This window comes from Osmerus mordax, chromosome 11, assembly GCF_038355195.1.
Source record: "Osmerus mordax isolate fOsmMor3 chromosome 11, fOsmMor3.pri, whole genome shotgun sequence".
Classification (NCBI taxonomy): domain Eukaryota; kingdom Metazoa; phylum Chordata; class Actinopteri; order Osmeriformes; family Osmeridae; genus Osmerus; species Osmerus mordax.
The window spans coordinates 15,635,945-15,657,310 of NC_090060.1; the positions used below are offsets into that span (position 1 = coordinate 15,635,945).

At 49.8% G+C, this 21,366-nt stretch overlaps 4 protein-coding genes across 4 annotated transcripts; 1 reads left to right on the top strand and 3 right to left on the bottom strand.

Annotated features, from left to right (window-relative positions):
- Nucleotides 1–57: 57 nt before the first annotated feature.
- On the bottom strand, nucleotides 58–2,451 carry LOC136952079 (neurofilament heavy polypeptide-like). The gene is made up of 4 exons (XM_067246756.1): nucleotides 2,009–2,451; nucleotides 877–1,828; nucleotides 356–606; nucleotides 58–169 (listed from the first exon to the last, which is right to left on the bottom strand). The coding sequence occupies exons 1-4, from the start codon at nucleotides 2,449–2,451 to the stop codon at nucleotides 58–60; spliced, it is 1,758 nt and encodes a 585-aa protein (XP_067102857.1).
- Nucleotides 2,452–8,347: 5,896 nt separating this feature from the next.
- On the top strand, nucleotides 8,348–9,999 carry spred3 (sprouty related EVH1 domain containing 3). Its single transcript, XM_067246835.1, has 3 exons — nucleotides 8,348–8,361; nucleotides 8,503–8,677; nucleotides 8,983–9,999. Exons 1-3 carry the CDS (start codon nucleotides 8,348–8,350, stop codon nucleotides 9,997–9,999), a joined length of 1,206 nt encoding a protein of 401 aa, XP_067102936.1.
- Nucleotides 10,000–12,469: 2,470 nt separating this feature from the next.
- dhx34 (DEAH (Asp-Glu-Ala-His) box polypeptide 34) lies at nucleotides 12,470–18,878 on the bottom strand. The gene is made up of 16 exons (XM_067246922.1): nucleotides 17,981–18,878; nucleotides 17,516–17,827; nucleotides 17,090–17,344; nucleotides 16,751–16,853; nucleotides 16,303–16,520; nucleotides 15,967–16,141; nucleotides 15,687–15,880; nucleotides 15,464–15,565; nucleotides 15,076–15,336; nucleotides 14,736–14,909; nucleotides 14,527–14,632; nucleotides 14,303–14,409; nucleotides 13,890–14,156; nucleotides 13,599–13,784; nucleotides 13,343–13,484; nucleotides 12,470–12,984 (listed from the first exon to the last, which is right to left on the bottom strand). The coding sequence occupies exons 1-16, from the start codon at nucleotides 18,686–18,688 to the stop codon at nucleotides 12,842–12,844; spliced, it is 3,453 nt and encodes a 1,150-aa protein (XP_067103023.1). The 5' UTR covers nucleotides 18,689–18,878; the 3' UTR covers nucleotides 12,470–12,841.
- Nucleotides 18,879–19,009: 131 nt separating this feature from the next.
- Nucleotides 19,010–21,316, bottom strand: LOC136952220 (lipase member I-like). Its single transcript, XM_067246923.1, has 8 exons — nucleotides 20,789–21,316; nucleotides 20,594–20,702; nucleotides 20,412–20,513; nucleotides 20,218–20,325; nucleotides 19,965–20,132; nucleotides 19,763–19,855; nucleotides 19,302–19,484; nucleotides 19,010–19,179 (listed from the first exon to the last, which is right to left on the bottom strand). Exons 1-7 carry the CDS (start codon nucleotides 21,314–21,316, stop codon nucleotides 19,396–19,398), a joined length of 1,197 nt encoding a protein of 398 aa, XP_067103024.1. The 3' UTR covers nucleotides 19,010–19,179; nucleotides 19,302–19,395.
- Nucleotides 21,317–21,366: the final 50 nt, after the last annotated feature.

Genomic DNA, 21,366 nt, shown 5'->3' on the forward strand with positions numbered 1-21,366 from the left:
TTATTTGCTTGCAGTATAATCTTTTTTGTGAATGACTGAGTATTGCCGTGGCTCTTCTTACAGGACACACTCCCCTCCCCCGAGTCTCTCCTTCAGAGCTAAGGAAGCTGCTAGTGTTGCCGTGGTGACCCAGCGAGGTTCACACAGGTAGTTCCGGCTTACATTCAACCTGAGGAAAATCAATGAATGAATGAGGATGGTGTGGGAACAAAACAGGAATAGGATCTATCATGTTTTGTATAGCCTATTGTGCACCGACTGATTTCACCACCCCTCTTATTTTTTACTTTGGATATTGTCATGTGTAGTTTTGCAGCTTGGCAGGAAACCATTGGAAGTGTGATGTGTGACTCACCACTTAGTGACGTTGCGTGGCAGCGCTGTATTGTTGTGCTGGCAGTGTGCCGTGCGGGAGCAGGACTGGTCCACAGTGAAGGGGTGCCAGAGGCCCTCTGGACGGGACGGGCGCTCAGGAGACGCCTCATCCGGTTTCTCATCCCTTCTGTTCTCCTTGACGTCCGGTCTGGCTCGCTTCTCGTCGTCCTCCTGCGTGGCCTTGTTTGATTTGTCTTGACCGGCTGCTTTGTACGGCGGCTGTTCTCTTTTCTGGGTTTGAGAAGTGACTGTGGTAGCACCCTGAGCTGTCTCTGGAGCTGTGGGAGGACTGACATCTGATGTTGCTGATTGGTTGGTTTGTGTTTCAGCAGCCGTAGGGGTAGTTGGGTTGTCTTTGCAAAACTCCATGAATTCGTCAAAGCCTGAATACATGGATGTGTCACCCATCTTTGGCATAGTAAAGGGAGGACAGGGACATTTCATATCGGGTATTTCATCACCACAGTAAAAATGATATTCAGAGTGGGTGGTTACAGTCACCTGAGTACTGTCTTTTGTCGATTTTTCAGTAGAGTACTTCCTGAATCTTTCCATCAATATCTCGGACTCTGCTTCGTATTTGGCCTGAGTGGTTTTGAGTGGGTCAGGTTCACCCTTCTTCTCCTTTATAAGAGTGCTGCTACCCTGCTGGGAACTCTTCTTCTCTGAGGGAGGCTTGACTGGTTTGGTGAGGCCACATGGCGCTTCAGTGTTTTCAGGAGGGCCCTGATTTCCATTTATCGGTTGAGCCTTTGACTTAAGCTGGAGCCGTGTTTTGACTGCAAAGGCACGTCCTTGCTCTGACTTGGGACAGCAGTGGGGCACACTGCTGCCAGCTGGTTTAACGGTGCTGTTTGGGGCAATTCTTGTCCCCTGTGAATCAGCTGCTTTCGCCTGAGAGTTCACTTGAGCTTGGTTTCCCAGGTCTTTTTTCTGTTTTGGCACCTGAATCGAGGAGTGGTTTTTGAAAGGTACTGGGATCGTGGTATGTTTGCGGCACCCTGAATCTGCAGCCAGTATGGTGTCGACCAGGGTAGCTGTGCTATGCACCTGGGTAACTGGTGGTGTGCTAGGCACTGGTGTAGCGGTGGGATAATTAAACATAGGGTAAACCATGGATTTAAAAGGCTCTGCATGAACTGACAGTTTAAAAGGCTCATGGGCGACCGTCGGCGCATTGGGTGTTGGGATTTCTGAGGTGTTGCTCGATGGCTGGCTTGGTGTAGCGAAGCTGGAGTCATTTCCTGGAGGATCCACAGCTTGCTTGTTTGATGATTTGGAGACTCGAGCTTTCTTCTGGGCCTTGGCCTCTCTGCGAGCAGCGTTGACCTTAGTTACCGGGCCTTTGACTGCTTCACTGTAGGGCTCTCCGTTGAGGGCCCTCCTCACCACGGCTTGTCTGTGTGGAGTAGGAGGCGGAGGGATACTCTCTTGTTTCATGATGTACTCAAACCTGTTGAGGGAGGAATACCCAATCACCTGTAAATGCAAGTTAGACATCGAGGCTCTCGTCACCTCAAAATGTGAACTCACAAAATGTCCCTTTACCTTGCTAACAATTTTGATATGCATGTCGTATGCATTTATCTCATAATGTTAATATCATCATGTTAATAACAGACAAAGATCTAACCTGTTCTCTATCAGCTTCTCTAAGGTCTTCTTGGTGAGAGGAAAGTTGGGTGGCATGTTGAAAGAGAGAGATTTGTCTGACTCTGGGGATCCTGCAGTGTTCTTCTCACTTTCACCACTAGGGGCAGGAGCAGTCTCTGGAGGGGCCTTGGTAGTGCTCTGTTCTTTGGTAGGCCCGTGTGTCTTAGCTGGAGCAGTGGAGGTCTTGGTGGGGTTTCTTACGGCTGCCTTCTGCTCTACCGCGTGAGGCTTGGTAGGAACCTTCTCGGACGTGTCCTTGTGTTGACATGGTGGAGGAGGAGCATGAGCAGGGGTGAAGGCTGCAAGAGTCTGTTTCTGGGACTTGGATGATCTTGGATGCTTGTGTTCTGGGGCCAGGGGTCGAACAGAGCTTTTAGTCAGGTCAGGGGTAATGTCAATGACCCTGTGATCCCCATGTTGCATTTTAGGAGAAGCAGGAACAGATGAAAATGTAGGCACCGGTGATGGGGTCCTAGGAAGGTCTTTAGTAAATGGAACTGAGGCCTGTGGGCCACAAGGACCTTGCCCCATATTAGATGATTTAAGTGCGCTCTGAAACAGATCATCGGACATAGGATCAAACTGATCTGAGCAGGGAGGAGCATCTCTGGTTTTGGAGATGGACGTTGTAGGCTCATCAGTCTTTTCCAGTACCACTGGCTCAATTGTTTTTTCTCTCTCAATATCCTCCCCCAAAGATGAATCTTTGGGCTGTTCTTGCTCAGAGTGACTGTTGCCCATCCTCTTTCTCTTTCACTCGAGTTTCCTGAGAACATATAATACATATGTATGTCTTTCATTGATCTCAAAAGATATTCCCTTCATCACATTTAAAGAGTTACAGTACTGTACAGTAGTAGCTAACTGTAGCTAGCTGTAATATAGTAAATTTGCTCATCCTGAATTACCTCGCAATAAACCTCTGATTTGTCATTGCGTTTCCTTCAATTTCGGCATTAGAGTAACCGGCAAACGTGTGCTGTATTTATGTGAGCTACAAACGTGAAATTAAGTGACACGAAGATTAGCAGGTAAATCTAAACTGGCAGGTAACTGTTGACTGTTGGAATTTGAAAGAAATTACTTGTTTTTTCTGCCTGGACATTCTTTTTGAGCTCGCGCCGGCGATATCAGTATTACGGAGCAGGAAAGGTCAGTGTTTTTGACTGTTAAGGTAGCTACAAGAAATAGAAAGATTTCTCAACATCCAGCTCAAGTTTTTCATAGGCTCTTCGTTAAATGCTCAGAAGTCTACTCAGAATTGCGCTGTTGTCTGCCATCAATGTCGCTGTCCATGGTCCTGGAATGTGCGTCTCGTCTCGGCCCCTTATTGCTAAGTCTTTGACCTAGACCTAGCCTCCATGATATAAGTGCACGACCCTTGTTTTTTTTTAATATGCAACAACACATTTATTAGCCTAATAGGGAAAATGAGTTCGCCTCATGAAAAAAGTCGCCTTTTGTTTTCCCTTTTCTTCAAGTCGCAATATTTGAGAGTTCTCCATGGTGCTGGAACTTTTGAATCGCCCTTTGGGCTACAGTAGCCTACACTTCTTAGGCTACTATCTACTATGAACTTACTTCTCAGGTAAATTATAAAGATATTGGTGATTGATAAATCAGTGCCAGATGTGTGTCAGACACACGAGTGCTTAGCAGTAAATAGGGGTTAGGGCTATCCCTCGCCGTGAGCAGATCGATATAGTCACACTTCCACACGGTAATCCCAAGTCTGCTGAGGAGCACTGTGGCCACTACTTTGCAATATATGTAAATATACGGTCATGTCAACAGGCTTACCTCCAGGTTAACAAGCGACCGCTTAATAGATGGTCTTTGTGCATTCAAATCCCATAGACAACCACAGATAAGTACGGCTTCCTATGATTAGTGAGGATGTACTGGTTGTTATAACGGTAGACGGAATGGCACGCGGCAGGTAGAGTGAGAAGGGAATAGGGAGGGAGTGATTTGGAGAAAGGGTGAGGGAGGGAGAGGGAGGGAGGATGCTGCCGCTGCTGCCAGCGGAAAATGGCTGCTGCAACCTCAAGCCTATCCTGATACACAGAAACGACATAAAGGTGGAGAGAGAAAAGATACGAAAATGAGACCAGCGAGTATGATAGAGTGTGAAAGAGAGAGTGAAAGAGTGAGGGTGTGAGTGCGCGCGTGTGTGTTCCGAGAGGGGGGGGATAAAAAAGACAGGAGACCGGGGGCAGCAAGCTCGAAGCGGCGGGCATCACCGAGCTATGGAGGGCGAGTAAGTCCTTGCATTTCTATTTGTAAAATTCTTTATTAAATAATCTTAGCTTGGCTAACAAATGAACCATTCGAATCATCAATGTTACACCAAAAGGCAACCCCAGGATGGTTAAGCTACACTTACAAATAATACTTGGGAATAAACACCATTACGTAGTCTTGATTCAACAGTATACACCCCATTCCTGATATAACTACGCAAATATGTGTTAAATATGTATATATCAGTCGCCTACATGGGGACACAAATATAAACGCTGGATGAAAATGACTGGATACAATCAAAGGCAAAACGCTTATTGAACAATGAAAGATTATAATTCGTAGCGCGAGATGCCAGAAAATAGTCATGAAGTGATGTGGAGTTCTCTTAACCATTAAATAAATCAGTCAATGTGTAAAATGTATTGAGGAAATTGACTAAATATGGCGAGTTTTGGATAACATAGCGTCATTCACAGACATAGGCTACGAGAAAGCAAGGGAGGGATGATAGCTATGTGATTTTTATCAACGTGTCTCGGGTTTCATTATGATTTTTAAAGCCAAACTTTATGAATGAAATGTGATTTTTCTCTCTCCCTCTTCCTCAACCCCTCCTCTCCTTCCCTTCCTCATCGCCCCCTCCCCCATCTCTCGCTTCCTCTTTCTGCCTTCGCACCCACTCATCTTTCCATTTTACATATGATTGCCGTTTTCTTTCCTGAAAAACACTGCAACGGCTGTTTGTTCAAATAACACATTTTTATTGTATCTCATTCATAAAATATCGAATATCAGGGTGTGTTGATGAGTGTGTAGATTAGTGCGCCGATGGGGCGGTAGGCGAAAGGAGAACGCAATGTCTTACAATAATTTGCAACAATGATGGAAATCTGTCCGAAAAATGCCTCTATTGTGCACGTGTCTTAACAGTCGACTTGTGCTATTGGAATTTTCTAAACCCATTCTGTATCTGGCAAAGGAGGGCTTTTTGCTAGAATGCCGGCCCTCGGATGGCGAATGGGCGCGTTCATTGATACATCTATCAGGGAAGCACTCACTCTTTCTCCCTCCTCCCATTCCGTCATTCTCTCCTCACTACAAGCGTTCTATCCTTCTATTTGCACAATATCTCTTTCATTCTGATGAGATTTCTTTTAGACAGTGGTTCACAAAGCAAATGAGATTGCACACATACCACAGATTCTGCGTTTGGGTTATTTGCGCTGTGGTGAAGTCGCCCCAGACGTTGTGTTCTTTTTTAAATCACCACATCTCAAGAAAAAATGGATTTACCTTGCTCACGTGACTGTTGATTAAAGATGCTTAGCCTGTTTCTTATCAGTGGCAGTGTTACATTTGAGAGAGAGAATTGTAGCTGGGAAATGGAGTAGCACAATGAACATTAAGCCTTATTGAGAAACAGAGAAATATTAGTTTAATATCATTTTACATCAGTTAGATGACACTTGTATTGCAATCCTAATTGAGTTATCCCATTCGATGAGCACATGTTAATGCATTTACAATGCTTGAGCGAACATCTCTATTCTGCTTAAACGGTTGACTCTTTCATAAAAATGAATACTTAATCAGTAATATGAAATGTATATTTGTATGAATGTGTGTCAATGTCTATGTAGACTGTATGTGAGTGTGTGTGTGTATTCCTCTGCACATGCATGGAAGCGTGGTGTGTATGGATGTTTATGCTTGTGTTGTCTAATCAGCACGGGCCTGTTTCCCTGACAGTGTGCGTGTTCGTGCAGTGGTGATGACACGTGATGACTCCAGTGGCGGGTGGGTGCCCCTAGGAGGTGGCGGCCTCAGTCACGTGGTCATATGTAAGGGGCGGAGTCACGAAGGCAGGGGGCGGAGAGAGTACATCATACGCGGAGAACGGTTGCGCGATCGAGCAGTGAGTGTGTGTGTGTGTGTGTCTGGTGTCCTACTGTCACCTGACTGACCTGACTAACATTACTGTCACCTGACTAACATTACTGTCACCTACTGTCACCTGACTGACCTGACTGTGTCAACTGACTAACATTACTGTCACCTGACTAACATGACTGTCACCTGACTAACATTTCTGTCACCTGACTAACATGACTGTCACCTGACTGACCTGACTGTGTCAACTGACTAACATTACTGTCACCTGACTAACATGACTGTCACCTGACTAACATGACTGTCACCTGACTAACATGACTGTAACCTGACTAACATTACTGTCACCTGACTAACATGACTGTAACCTGACTAACATGACTGTCACCTGACTAACATGACTGTAACCTGACTAACATGACTGTCACCTGACTAACATGACTGTAACCTGACTAAAATTACTTTCACCTGACTAACATGACTGTCACCTGACTAACATGACTGTAACCCGACTAACATTACTGTCACCTGACTAACATGACTGTAACCTGACTAACATGACTGTCACCTGACTAACATGACTGTAACCTGACTAACATGACTGTCACCTGACTAACATGACTGTAACCCGACTAACATTACTGTCACCTGACGGACATGATGATCACCTGACTAACATTACTGTCACCTGACGGACATGACCATCACCTGACTAACATGACTGTGAACCTGACTAACATGACTGTCACCTGAGGCTGTGGTCAGGAGGCGTGACCTCGCGTGGTTTAGTGCGGTGACTCCTCCTCCCTGTGTGCAGCCCGTGCTGGAGTGTGCGGTGCAGAGGGGGCTGGTGTACAACAAGGTCAACCCCATCTTCCACCACTGGCGCGTGGAGGAGCGCAAGTTTGGCCTGACGTTCCAGAGCCCCGCGGACGCCATCTCCTTCGAGCGTGGCCTTCAGAGCGTCATAGACAAGCTGGACAGAGGTACGGCATGGCCAGACGCTCAATCGTCTTAGGGTCTTTGTTATTTGAATTGTCGTCTCTGGGATGTACATGACGTAAGTAAGTAAGACTTTATTTATATAGCACATTTCATACAAGAATTGTAGCTCAAGGTGCTTTACATAAAATCAATAAAAACAATAATACAAGTGATAAACAATTCAAACAAAAATAAAAATCCCAATAAGATCTCTGTTCAAGAGAGAAAACAACTTTAAAAGTAGGAAAACCCTTTTGAGATAAAATTACTTAAATGCTTCGGTAAAAAGGTAGGTTTTAAGCTGTCTTTTAAAAATGTCTAGAGTGTTGACTTCCCTAATATTAATGGGTAATTTGTTCCATAGTTTTGGGGCGTAATTGACAAAGGCCGAATCACCAATCTTCTTATGACTGCTTCTGGTGAACTCTAATAGGCCTGCATTTGATGATCGCAGTGTTCTAGCTGGTGTGTAGTTTATAAAGGAGTTAGCAATGTAGCTAGGTCCTTGTCCGTGTAGAGCTTTGTATGTGAGGAAAAGGACCTTAAAGTCAATTCTGAAGGTAACAGGGAGCCAGTGTAAAGTAGCTAGGACAGGACTAATGTGTTCTCTCCTTTTAGTTTTGGTTAATAATCTAGCTGCAGAATTTTGAATGAGCTGTAGTCTTTCAGTGGTTTTCTTGGGAAGACCAGTGAAAAGTGCGTTACAGTAGTCCAGCCGGCTGGATATAAAAGCATGAATTAACTTCTCTGCATCATTTTGGTTTATGAATGGTCGTACCTTTGCTATATTCCTCAGGTGAAAGAAAGCTGTTTTGGTCACTTTATTAATGTGAGAGTTGAAATTCAAATCTGAGTCCAGGATTACACCAAGACTCGTCACCTCTGGTTTAAGACAGGGGGTTAAGCCTCCAAGATTCTTAATAAGCATCTCTCTTTTGGATTTGGGGCCACATAGTAGGACTTCGGTTTTGTCTTCATTTAATTTAAGAAAGTTATCATTCATCCATTTGTTTATTGCCAACAGGCAGTTGGTAATGGAATTGATGGCCGTTGCATCGTTGGGTTCAGTGGATATATATAGTTGTGTGACGTATCTTTTTCAGTGTGTTCGCTTGACCTCAAGCCCGCTCTCTGTTTCCATGTGCCCCAGGCTCTGACTCGCCCTCATCCTCCACTCCAGAAGAGGGCGACACAGAGGATGATGGTCAAGCAGTGAGTGTCTTCATTCTTTCGTTCGTCATGTTGCAAACGCAACAAGGGAGACCGGCAGCTTTCGGGGAATCGACGGATCTGTCCTGTTGGCTAGAGACCACAGCTGTGGTCGGTCCCTTCTGCATGTGTGATGACTTGTAGTCTGTGTCAGTCTCATACAGGAAGTGAGTCGTCGTCAAACAGCAGGAAGGAGATGCTTCCAAAACCCATCACCATAGTGACCAGCGAGTCCTCCTCCACCTGCTTCGTGCGACCCGCTGCAGAGGAGTTTAGCTTTGGAGCTGGTCCCACCGTCCCCACCCAGACCCCTGCCCAGGTAGGCCCACCTCGTCAGGCAGACATGCTACCTGCTCACTACACAGGAATGGAATGTCCCCGGAAGAGAGGAAATGGGATTCGGTATTTCAAAAGAGAATCCTCTGTTATATAATGGAATGCATGAAGGTGATAGTAGGAAATCTGTTTCTCAGTATTTTTTGTAGGCTCGAACTGATTTCGAAATTACCGTCTGGCTCTGGTCTTAACCTGAGCGTTGAGCTTTGTGTTTGACCTGCTGTGCTCTAGTCATGATGTTGCTATGTTCGTCTGCCATCTTTCTCCTCATCTCGCTCCTTCACACAGATCCATGCCAGACCTGCACAGCACCAGCTCTCCCAAGACCCAGCTGTGTTGAACCCCCCAGCGCCCCCACCCCCTCCTCCGGCGCCCCCCACCCCGCCAGTGGGCCCCCCAGCCTCCTCCTCCCCCCTGTCGCCCCTCTCCCCCACAATCTCCCTGCTGGAGGAGGGGGACCTGCGCAGCCTGGACCCCTGCAAGGACCTGTGGGGCTCCCGGGGCTATGAGGACTACCGGCGGGCTGGAGCGACAAGGACCATGGTGGGGGGGCTGACAGGGGGCGTGGTGGTGGCGGGCGGGGGCAGCCTCCAGGACAAGTCGGAGCTGTGCGTCGTGCGTTTCGACAAGGAGCTGGCCGGGGCGGGGACCGCAGGATGTGAGGTCACAGTCAGCCTGGATAGCAAAGGCTCCCAGCACCTGTCCTCATCCTCGCCGACCTGCATGTCCATGCCCAACGCCGTGTCAGGTGTGTCCTCAGGTGCCGGCTCGCCCCAGGAGACGGGCAAGGGCTCGCCCTCTCCCTGCTGCATCCACACCTCGCTGGCCACGCCCCGATCACGGACTCGTAAGCGAGGGGGAGGGGCCGCCGCCGCCGCCGGAAGCGACCCGGGGGCCGTGGCCGTCTCCCCTGACGACGACAGTCCGTGTCCTCAGGGCTCCTCGTGCTCGTCCCGCTGCGTCTACTGCCGCTCCGTCTTCAGCGCCTCGGAGAACGGGCGGGGCCGCTGCCGGGACGCCCCAGACCCCGCCCTGCACTGCCTCCGCCAGTGGACCTGCGTGTGGTGCGCGGAGAGCCTGCTCTACCACTGCATGTCGGACTCCGAGGGGGAGTTCTGGGAGCCGTGCTCGTGCGAGGACTCCATGGGGGGCCACCCTCACCCTCTCTGCTGCGCCCGCTGGCTGGCCCTCCTGGCCCTGTCTCTCTTCGTGCCCTGCATGTGCTGCTACCTGCCTCTGCGCGCCTGCCTGCGCTGTGGGGAGAGGTGCGGATGCTGTGGGGGAAAGCACAAGGCTGTGCGGTGAGGCCGGGCGTGGGCGCCGGGCGTGGGGGCCAGAAGGAGGCTGTGCGGTGAGGCCAGGCGTGGGGGCCAGGGGGCCAGAAGGAGGAGGGGAGGGGGAAGGGGGGGGGCGGTCTGTGGGATGAGGAAAAGAGAAGGACTTAAAAGAAAAAGGGGATGAGCACAGTGGGCGAGGCAGTGCTGTCAGCAGACCTTGATCTCTTACATATTCTCTTTTACACCTGGGGCCTTCCTCACTGCTCCATGTCTGCACAGGGGGCTCTGTTGGGTTCGCCTGGGGCCTTCATCCTGGGTGAGTTACTGAGCTGGTCGGGGGTCAGAGGTCAGGGGTCGTAGACTCGACTGTAGGAGGAGGAGGAGGGGGACAGAGGAAGTAATGATGTGTACACTGTTTCAAACGTCGGTTTGTTTTTTATTTTAGGGACAAAAACACACAGAAAGCAAAATATGTTTATATATATGATTGTTATCATTTTGATTGGTATATTTTATAACTCTTTGACACATTGACAGAATCCCCAATGGTGCCCACACACACACACACACTCAAACACTCAAAATATGGGATACGGGGGCTTGATTTATTTTATAACAACCAGTTTATCAGTCAGATAAACACACCTGTCACTCTTTACCTCTCATTGACCTCAGTTGTTCCTCAAGTCCCACAGATCACTGGAAAGAAAACTTGAGATCGGTGGCTACAGTATTACGACCGTTCGTGTCACGTTTTTGGAAAGCAGTTTGGAAAGAGAATCCTGCTTATAGAAGGGGTACAGAAGGTGTCCAATGTGTAACATCTGACTGTGTTATGGAGGACAGTAGGTTAGCTGGTGCTAAGAGGGACAAGGCACTGTTATGAGGGTATTTGTTTAACAATTACATCTTCATTTTGTGGTTTAAAACAATCCTCTGTTCAAAATAAAAGACAGGGTTCTCTTCATTCGCTGCACCATCAGTCCGGTCAGTGTGAGGTCTTGATGCCATCCAGTCGATCCTGCCTAAAGTACACAGCAGCCCCATTGCCCCCCCAAAAAACTAGAGATGAAGTCTAAAATCACAAACCCCTGTGAGGGCCAATCTGAGGTCTTACACAGGCCTTCTGTGTGAGGAGACACCACCAAAAATATAGTGCAATGACTGAACAATGTATTGAGAGATTATTTTTGTATCGATTAATTAACTGAGAAAAGACTGCCTGGTAACCTCGAATCAGTTGAGATGAACACGCTAGATTGCTTCTGTGTCTGACACGTTGAGCTGAAAGGCTTCTGTATTCTGTAATGTCGCTTGTGAATGCCTGAGGGTAGCCTGAAACCTCAGGTGCGGTTTTGAAACCGCACACATGCTGTTGACCCTGTGATAGTGAGCGAGATAAACAGAGTTGTTGAAAAAAAAAGGGTGTAGTTCTCGGTACAGACACCTTGGCAAATGTGTCTGTTTGAATGTCGCTTTAAATACGAAGTCTCAAAGAAGCTGCTATTTTAACTCCCGCCAGATCTGTCCAACTGCCTCTTCCGTGGTCTTTAAGGAGGTGATGGAGAATTAGAGAGGAGTCCTTCTATCCTAACATGAAACCCTCTCATATGAGGGGGGAACATTGGTACCTAGAGTCAGGGGGCATCAATCCATGTGACACTGGGCCAAATCTAGTGATGTATGACTTTCGAAATTGTCCCAGATGACTTGGTAGGGAAAGAACCAACATTGTATTGATATTATTTTGAGTCGAGATTCCAGTCTGGGAAGGCGTAATGGTGGACAGCGTTCTGGGGCTCCACTACACTCTGCTTTGGCTGAACTGACTGGAGAGTAGAACTTCACAGTCAGTCACGCAACTGTCATTTCCTATCTTCACTCACACCCTACAATGTACAGCAGAGCCGGCCCAAGGCATAAGCGAACTAAGCAGCTGCTTAGGGCTCCTGTGGCCACCAGAGGGCCACCGGAGCCCTAAGCAGCTGCTTAGGGCTCCGGTGGCCACCAGAGGGCCCCCAAGAGCACATGAAAGCTTTTTAAAATTATTATAATTTTTTAATTTACGCCCCCTCGGCATCACCGAGGGGCCCCCAAATCAATTCTGCTTAAGGCCCCATAAAGGCTTGGGCCGGCCCTGATGTACAGAGATCTGTACGTTCACACACACACACACCTTTCGGTTTTGCTGCAGATGATGCAGAGCGCGTCATCCCGTCACACAACAACACACCACTTCTGATTGAGACACAGTAAATAGGTCGAGTTACTTGAGATCACTATTGAAGGCCCCATTATTACATCTTAATAAATGTGCCTTTTGATTTAATTAATCAATAACTTATGATTTCTAAGTAACTCTGTATTAAGTACTATTTACTTTTTGGATCATTGATTTCTGCCAATGTGCATATTTTAAAATGTACGTATTTATTAGTTTCAAAGTAATTAATGAAATACTCCCAGTTTATTTATTTATTGAGATATTTATTCTGATTCTTTATTTATTTTTGGAGACAGGTTTTTATCTTCCGTGCTGTCTTATTTCTGACTTTGTGCCAATGTGCTGCTTTGAGGTGTTACATATTGTGGGTTTGTATCATTATTAAACCCTCACTCTATATTTTAATGAAAAGTTTGCTCTCTCTATAATGTGTGCAAGTCATTGATTCAGTCATGGAAATACCTCTTTAATTGTTTTCAAAAACACTTAACCGCTCAAGCAATCAACACACGTAACCTGTAAAACAAACATTCCACAATTCATTTACAACTCTTGAATGAATCATTTGTCATTCTATGGTAGCTTCTCTCCGACCTAACAGGCTGCACGGCCGCTTCCACAGCTGGCCACCAGGCTGCGCTGTGTGTCACCTGCCAGAGTGCATGTGCTGGCGCTTGTGCTTGAGGATTTCAGTGGAGGTGAGGTTCAGATCTTCAGCACACACGTCACAGTGGTAGAGCCTGGTCAGACTGGGCGCGCAGGATGAACTCAGCTTCACACCCTCCTCTTCTGCAAAACAACCCCCCTCGCGTTTACTCATATTTAGTCATTTTTTGCAGACGCTCTTATTCAGAGCGTCACACCTCATAACCTATCCAGTCTATACATTCAAATAGACATTTCAGCTGGCGGATGGGTGAGCCGAAGGTAATATTAGTAGATCACATCAAATCAATATTTATTTGTATAGCCCTTTTACAAGCAATGTCACAGAGGGCTTCACATACGCCCGTAGAACTGCCCCTCAACCAAACCTAAACCCTCAAGGAAGACAAGGAAAAACTCCCAGAAAAACTCACTAGAGGAGAAAAAATGAGATTTGTTGTCTGTAATATAAGAGGAAAACGAGAGGCGGAGCCTGTCCTACCCTGTCCTTGGTGCTGTTCCCCCGGTGGCCTGCAGGAGGCCTCGTGGTGCATGCGCTCCAGGGGCGTGAGGGGCATGTAGAGGTCACAGTTGGGGCAGGTCCAGAACGTGCGCAGACACTCGCTGTACAGATCCTTAGAGTCCTGGAAACACACACAGCAGCTCAGATCCTGTAGGCAGCACCCCCCTGTTACATCAGCTCACGCGGAAAAGAAACACCGTTACACAAAGCGAGTGTTTCATCTGGAGACACTCACGCTCAGACAGTTGTAGGTGAAGTAGCTGGCCACCCGCAGGCCTCCTTTAATGGGGTCAGGCTTGGCTTCCACTCCAGGGAACAGGGGGTTTGGAGCCTGCGTTTCCCCCAGCCCGGACGGGGCCTGGGGCCCGATGTACAGGGTGGTGGTCTGGAGGGCGGTGAGCCTCCTCAGGCTGTAACTGACCTTGGGAGGAAGAGAAGATCGTCATCGACCATCTGATCGTGACCACACACACAGCCACCCCGAGAAGGCGACGTTAAGAGGGGACCTGGTGGTTGTCGTGGCTACCTCGGTATAGAGCAGGAAGCGGACGAGGCTCTCGCTCAGCTTCTCCAGGTCCCTGCGGGACACCCCCGGCCCGGCCAGCCCCCCGGCCTCGCCCTGCCTCAGCTGGGCCTGCAGCAGGCGCTCCCAGTCCGCCCGGAGCGTGAGGGCGGTGGCCAGGACCTTCAGGGCGCCCTCCCCTTCCTTCAGACAAAGCTCCAGCCAGCCGTCCACCACCAGGCGAGTGCAGTCAGCGTTGCTGTCTACAGAGTTAGCCACCAGGAGAAGGGCCTGGTGGAGGGGGGGGGCAGAGGGGTCAACGAGGCACCGATGGTTCGTCAGCGGTGCCGACACACCAGGGGGGCGGCGGCTGTTCTGTCGTGAGGGGACTGCTGTTGTGGTCGTGGGGAACCAGGGATGGGACATCTGGGACTGACCTGCAGGGCTGGGACGCGCACACAGTTGGACACGTAAGGTCTGTTGGTCTCTAGCAGAGTCACAAACGCCAGGAGCTGGTGCCTGCTGCTCTCAATCTGATCCGGCCCTGCAGGACGAGAGACACCGACAGAGAGAGAGTCAGAACAAGAGGATTATATCATAAGTACCTACCCTACCACACTGATCTTAGAGTGAGGGGGAGGAGGAGGGGGCAGAGGTTTACCCATCTCTCTGGACTCCTGCTCAGGGACGTGCAGCACCTCGGGGTCGCTGGCGAACACGCTGGTGGGGTGGATGACCACGCCCGGCTTGTTCCTGGTGTGGAAGACCTACAGCGTGGCCCGCACGCATGAGCATTCACACACACACACAGAGCCAGAACCAATACACTGACAACGGAAACACAGGGAGGGGGTGAACTAGACGGCCGACCTGCTCGGAATCCTTGCGCGTGGCGTTGTGCTCGTCGGGCAGCGCCACCTGCGGGTAGAGGCCTCGGCAGAGCAGGAGTTTGAGCAGGGCCTGTTGGCGTGACGACAGGTCCTGACTGGCGCCGGTCGCCTCCTTGAGCTCCGACACGTTGTGGCGCAACTTGAACTTCACTTCCTGTAAGCACCCCCCCCCCACGGGACCACACCATGAAGAACTGATTCCCGTCACAAAATGTCAACCCCAATCGGCAATGACACACGTCAGCTACAAATGAAGGTTGTGTGCGTGTCGCCTTGTCTAGACACTGTTGGACAGTGTTTTCCTCTCTGGGAGGGCTAACCTGTATGTCTATGTTCTGTCCGGACTTGTCCTTGTCCTTCTTGTCTCTGCCCGTGTCCTCCGCGTCTGACCCTGAGGAGTCGCCCTCCTGCCCCTCCTCCAGCCTCAGGACCTTCCGCTTGCCCCCCTCCTGCAGGTCGTGCTCCCTCTTCATCTGATGCAGCTTCCTCCTCTCCGTCAGACGGTCCCTGCGCTGCCCCCGGTCGCCACCGGAGGGCGCCCCGCGCTCCCCGTCCAGCAGGCCGTGACTCTTCAGAAGCTCCTGTCACCAGAGCAGATGCTACCACACAAGGCACTGGGCAACACACTGATCTAGGCGCGCACACATGTAAACGTGACGGTTCTTTGAGTGTTTAAAATAAATAAAATAAAGTTCTTGTCTCTTTTACCTTAAACTGCCGGCGTAGGTTGACCATCTCGTACAACCTCTGCTGCTCCAGGCCCCTCCTCCTGCACCATTTCCTGGAAGCATCGCCCCTCTCCCCTTTCACCTGAACAAGTAACAGACAAATAAGAGACCCCATCAGCTGCACGCTCAGGCGTTTCATTTCATAATCCACCCTTGCAGACAAGGCGAACGGCCATGTTAGAAGGCCTCCCCTCTCCACCGACCTGCACCCAGGCATTGAAGGTGTTGAGCAGAGTGAAGGGGTCTCCCTGGTTGCTGAGCAGGGGTGTGCGGGCCGTAGCGCAGTCAGGGTTGTGCTGGGCGCTGCGCAGGAAAGGCGACTGGACACTGAGAGCCGCTGCCACCGTCAACACCGGCTCCACCAGGTTAAACACGGAGCCCAGAACCAGCATCTTCCCTGGGGAGCACAGGCCACGCACAGGTTACAGGTCAAGGGTCAGGAGGAGCAGCCCAGGGCCAGAGTCCATGCTGTAGGGACCTTACCTATGACCACATCCACAGGCAACTGCGCTAGCAGGCTGCCTATGTTCGTGAGATCCCCGTGGGAGTCCAGCGCCCCCTGCTGCCTCAGATAGGTCACCGCAGTCTGGATGCTGGACACGGGAGGAGGGTCGATGAAAACGAACGACAGCGGGTCACCCAGGCTCATGCTCTTCATCTGCAAAGACAGAGATGACGTCATCCTTCCACTCCATATTGTTTTAGAACATTCACATTCCAATGAGTTGGAGAGACAAAAAAAAAAAGTGTCTATCTATATCACTATGTTCAGTCGCAGCAGCCTGTGTGATATAAACAGCACTGCCCATCTTCCAATACCTGGAGGACCAGGGAGTCCAGAGCCACACGGTGGATTTCGGGGATGGGGTAAGGGGCGAAGGCGTCGTAGTCGGACTCGGCGTAGAGGCGATAGCACACGCCCGGCCCGGTCCTCCCGGCGCGGCCCTTCCTCTGCTCAGAACTGGCCCGGCTGATCCAGAACTCCTGGAGACGCTGCATCTTGGCCTTGGGGTCGAAACTCATCTCCTTCACCTTCCCTGGAGGAGCGCACAACACCATGAGTACAACATGAGTACAGCACCTCCCACTGAAAGAACACGTAAAGCTGTCCCGACGTGGTGCAGTGTCAGAGCAGCACAGCTTCTCCAGTCAGGCTCTGGGGTCTACTTTGGTTAACACTTCCATTTTTAGATGTTCCTCGATTATCCTATCTTACCACAACCACTCTAGCCATGCTGGAACACTTGAAAGGCACCAGGCGACTGACCTGAATCTACGACGAAGCGAACTCCGTCGATGGTGACGGAGGTCTCGGCGATGTTAGTGGAGATGATGCACTTCCTCACCCCAGGAGGAGCGATGTCAAACACCTGCAGGACGGGCAGACGTCTCAGTCTGAAAGCTAACCATCCATGATTCATTATGCTGTCGGTGCTTAATGGAACTCGTGTCATTTAAACCGAGTGCATTCCTACCAAAAATCAAAGCAGTTGAAAGAGACCACAACGGAAGTAAGAACTAACGAGAGGAGGTGGAATCACACGCGATGCCGTGAGGGTTTTTGCTGCGATCCGTGTTCATCTCTGGTGGCACGGAGCTAGCTTACCTTGTCCTGCTGGGCCAGGGAGAGGGTGCTGTGCAGGGGCAGGACTATCCAGCGACTGGTGTGCGTGCCGTACACCTGGCAGGCCTCCTGGATGGTGGAGATCTCTGCCACGCCGCTGAGGAAGATCAGCAGGTCGCCGCGCTCCTCGGGGGGGTAGCGCTGGTCGATGCCCTGCAGCACGCGCAGGTACGGCCGCGGGTCCAGCTTCTCCAAACGGGATGCTTGCTCCTCTGGGGGGATGGGCTGGTAGATCACCTGAGTGGGGGGGGGGGGGGGGGGGGGGGGGGGGGAGAAGGAGGTGAGGAGACCAGAGAGATGTCTACTCTCTCCTGTTCTCTCCTCATCCTGCTTTAGGTAGATAACACGGCCTAAAGCTTAATGAAACAGAAGCCACCTAGAAAAGGTGTTTAGGCGTTCTGTCCTCACCTGTATGGGGAAGAGCCTGCCGGGAACCTGCAGCACAGGGGCGTGGTTGAAGTAGTCGGAGAAGAGTTTGATGTTGATGGTGGCAGACATGAGGACCAGGCGGAGGTCAGGGCGCGTGCCCAGCAGGGAGCGCAGGACCCCCAGGAGGAAGTCGCAGTGGAGGTGCCTCTCGTGGACCTCGTCTACGATCAGTACCTGGTACTGAGCCAGCGCCCCATCCTGCTGGATCTGCCGGAGCAGAAGCCCCTCCGTCAGGAACAGCAGCTTGGTGGCCGCGGTGCGGGTGGTCTCAAAGCGGATCTGGTAGCCCACCTGGAAATCAGAAAGATCGTGGTGGTCACAAAGGGTTGGGTCCCTTAACATATCCATGTGTGTTGTCACAAATGCAGTTCAGCACTGTCTATAATGTGGCAAATTGTTAATACTACCGTCAAGATGTGAGTATCTATAAACAAAGATTCTTACCTTGGAGCCATACTGGTTGAGACTCTCAAAGCTGACCCTCTTGGCGAGGGATATGCAGGCGATGCGCCTGGGCTGCGTGCATGCTATATGACTGAAGCCAGAGGACAGAAGGTACTGAGGCACCTGAGTGGACTTCCCGCAGCCTGTGTCGCCCGCCACCACCACCACGGAGTTGGCGCGAACCAGGTCCACGATCTTATCCTTGTACTGGTAAATGGGGAGGTTTTTCTGATCCTTGCATAGTTTGGCTAGTTTAGCAAAGCTCTGCTTCTGATTGAAGTCCAGGAAGTGCAGGAGGGCCAGACGACAGTCAGCTATCTCCTGAGTCCCCGGGCCTGACGAACTCTGTCTGTGTCTGTGGTCCGACCGGCCAAGCCGTTCCTCTACATCCCTCGTGCATACCGACACATTGATCCGATAGCGGGCGTCATACTCTTTAGGAAGACCCAGATCTACACTTCCGCTGCCAGACTTTCTCTTCTCTTTCCCCTCCTCCATGTCTACTTTCCTGCTGCCCCCGACCCCTGACATGTCCTTCTTTGCCTTGAACCTCTGGAAGCGTTCAAAAAAGGCCCAGAATTCCTTGTGTTCAGGACTGCCTGACCGAATGTAGTCATGTTGACGAAAGAAGATCTCATCAAGCTGGGTACGGCAGTGTGGGCTATCCCAGTCCCAGCTCCGGTTGTCCCTCCTCTTGTCTGAATCCATTTATATTCTCCTAGCAAGCTGTGACCTCACTGTGCTTGATAAATGTCTATATTTACATACATATCAACACTCTAAACTGTAGTTCGTACGGGTTAAAAGTGGTCAGTATTCATAAACTAATCGCTAGACTTTTTAGTCGCTTCTACCCGTTCTAATTTGAAAACGAATGTATTCACCGTCTGCAATAATGGGGTGGCGGAACGAAAATACGAAAGCACAATATCCGGTCCATCACAAATTAGGTCCGTTAAAAATCAGAACTTGATATATTTTGGTCCGTTAGGTGAAATCTTTTAATAAATAGAAACGATGAATGAGCTCACATACCACAAGTGTATTCATAAATTATCTATAAACACTATTACAAACTTTACAGACGTATCTTGATCCTCATCTGCCAGAATAATTTGTCCTTGACAGTTCACAATTTTAGATGAACTTCAATGCTCTGGTTTTCAACTGCCAAAATATTCTCAGCCCTGTAAATACTCCTGTTGGAAAAATATGCAGAAAAAAGTATTTACGACGAACAAACGTGTGGGCTATGTTATTTAAAAGATTCTGTTAAAAAAAAAATATGCATGGTCTGAACATGGACATTTGCATTATTTACCCCTTGAATCTAGGAAGTTGAATGAACAACAGTTGACCAATGAAAATGTTCTTTTTCCTCCATTGGAAGTAAAGAAGACGTTGAGAAGAGAACTTCAGAGACGTTGTTTTGAAGTTGTCTGCATGCTCCACTGAAACCATGAACTGGTACACCTGTTGTGGGTGAAAGTCCAGAACCCCGGAACTAGGCACAAACAAAATGGGTTAATGCAAGTGTATATGAAAAAGTCAAATCAAGAAGTGAAGACTGAACCTCACCCAGACACCAGCATGCTAGTTGTTTGGGTCTTGTCACCCTTCAACTGAATGTATAACTGTGCCGTCAATGAGCTGTTTCCTCTTATATGAAGCTCTAACAGAAATGGACTAACTGTAGGAGACAGACATTACTATTTCAGGATTAATTAATCTTCATTATAATTTGACAGAATTCAACTTCTTCTTCTCGATATGTCCTCCTACCACAGAATGGTGCCTTTGCTGTGATGCTCAGGAAAGCAGTCAAGGGTCGGAACGGGATTGGACGCTCGACGGGCAACCAGCTGATGTCATATCCTTTGAGGAAAGAAGAATGACGAGTAAGTTGCATTCATCCCTGCAGTACACGAGTCAAATGCAGCGTACTCAAGCATGCAAATGAATAAGATTACAGTGTGTCACTGACCCAGCTGTGGACATACACCGAGGTCAGGGAGGTGGCAGTCAGTACAGACAGCATTGTAGAAGTCTTCAACTCCACGGCAAGGTATCGCCTTGAAAAGGCAGGAAGCATGGATGGAGCTGGTGAAGATCTTGTAGGCCCACTGATGGCTGCAAAGCAGGTATTCCTCCCCTGCAGACAATACGAGAGCACTTCTCCAGTTCCTTAACAGACACACCATTGTGATATCAGGTTATTTCTAACCTCACATGCTCACTTTTCAGTAGACCTGGAGGGCATCCAGGAAGCTGATGTCCTCGGCTGATGTAGAAATCTACATGGCCCACTGGTCTGGAACCCCCTAGGGCAGCTACAGGCTCGTTAGCTGGGAGGAAAGAAGATAATTAGCGGACGAGTGGGTAGCTAGGATTACAATGCAAGTACAATGGTTTCTTTAGAAATTAGTCTTACGATTGAAGTTGGTGTGAATCACATCCACATATTGTGCATCCGTGTAACTCAAAGAGAAACTTATGTTTGCCTCTGAAAACACTGGCGCAAAAGGATCCAGACCTGTGATATCGAAAGAGAAACGTTACGAGGCAATGGATGGAATCGTAATCACGTGTAACCAAAGAGTTTGACTTCAGTACCAGTGATTCTTCCTATGGCTCCGTGAAGACATTTCCCAGCCATACCAGCCACATGGGCTCCAACACCAAAGCCAATCAAATGAAATCGCCCAGGAGAAGACCCCTGATCCTAAAACAAACAATCTCATATTTAACAGACAATATCTCGACGCACCGAGAGAGCAGGCTCAAAGCGGCTGTGGAACAGCAACCTACCAGCAATGCCCGGATGACCTGTGCCAGTCTCTCCCCGACCTGACGAGCACCCTCTGTTATCTCCTGCTCCGGAGCAGCCAGCCAGTCTGCGGCCAGCACGTTGCTCAGCCCTGTCGCTAGCAGCTCCCCTGCCATGGTCCTCACCCAGCTGGGCTGTACACCCGGAGGCCTCCTGCCAGGCACCACTACCACCGTGGGGCTGTCTGGGTGCCAGGGCAGGCTAGGCAGGTCTGCTGGGACCTCGTATGGAGATCCACAGGGGTCCCACCCTGCTGAGAACCTCAGCAGCCTCAGGTCTGGAGAGGAGCGGACGGCGGAGAGGAAGTCAGAGCAGGGTGTGGAGACACCCGTAGCAGAACCAGACAGGAGGTAGAGGAACAGCAGCCACTGACCCCAGACCTGAACCCCGACCTGGCCCCAGGCTTGGCCCCGGCCATGACCCCCGACCTGGTCCCGGACCTGTCTCCTGCCTGCTGTAGGCTGTCCTGTAACTCTCCCTGCTCTGACCAGCACAGCATACACCATCATGTTCCTCCACAACCCTGCTGCAGTCCTACGTCCTCCCCAACACTCCAGAT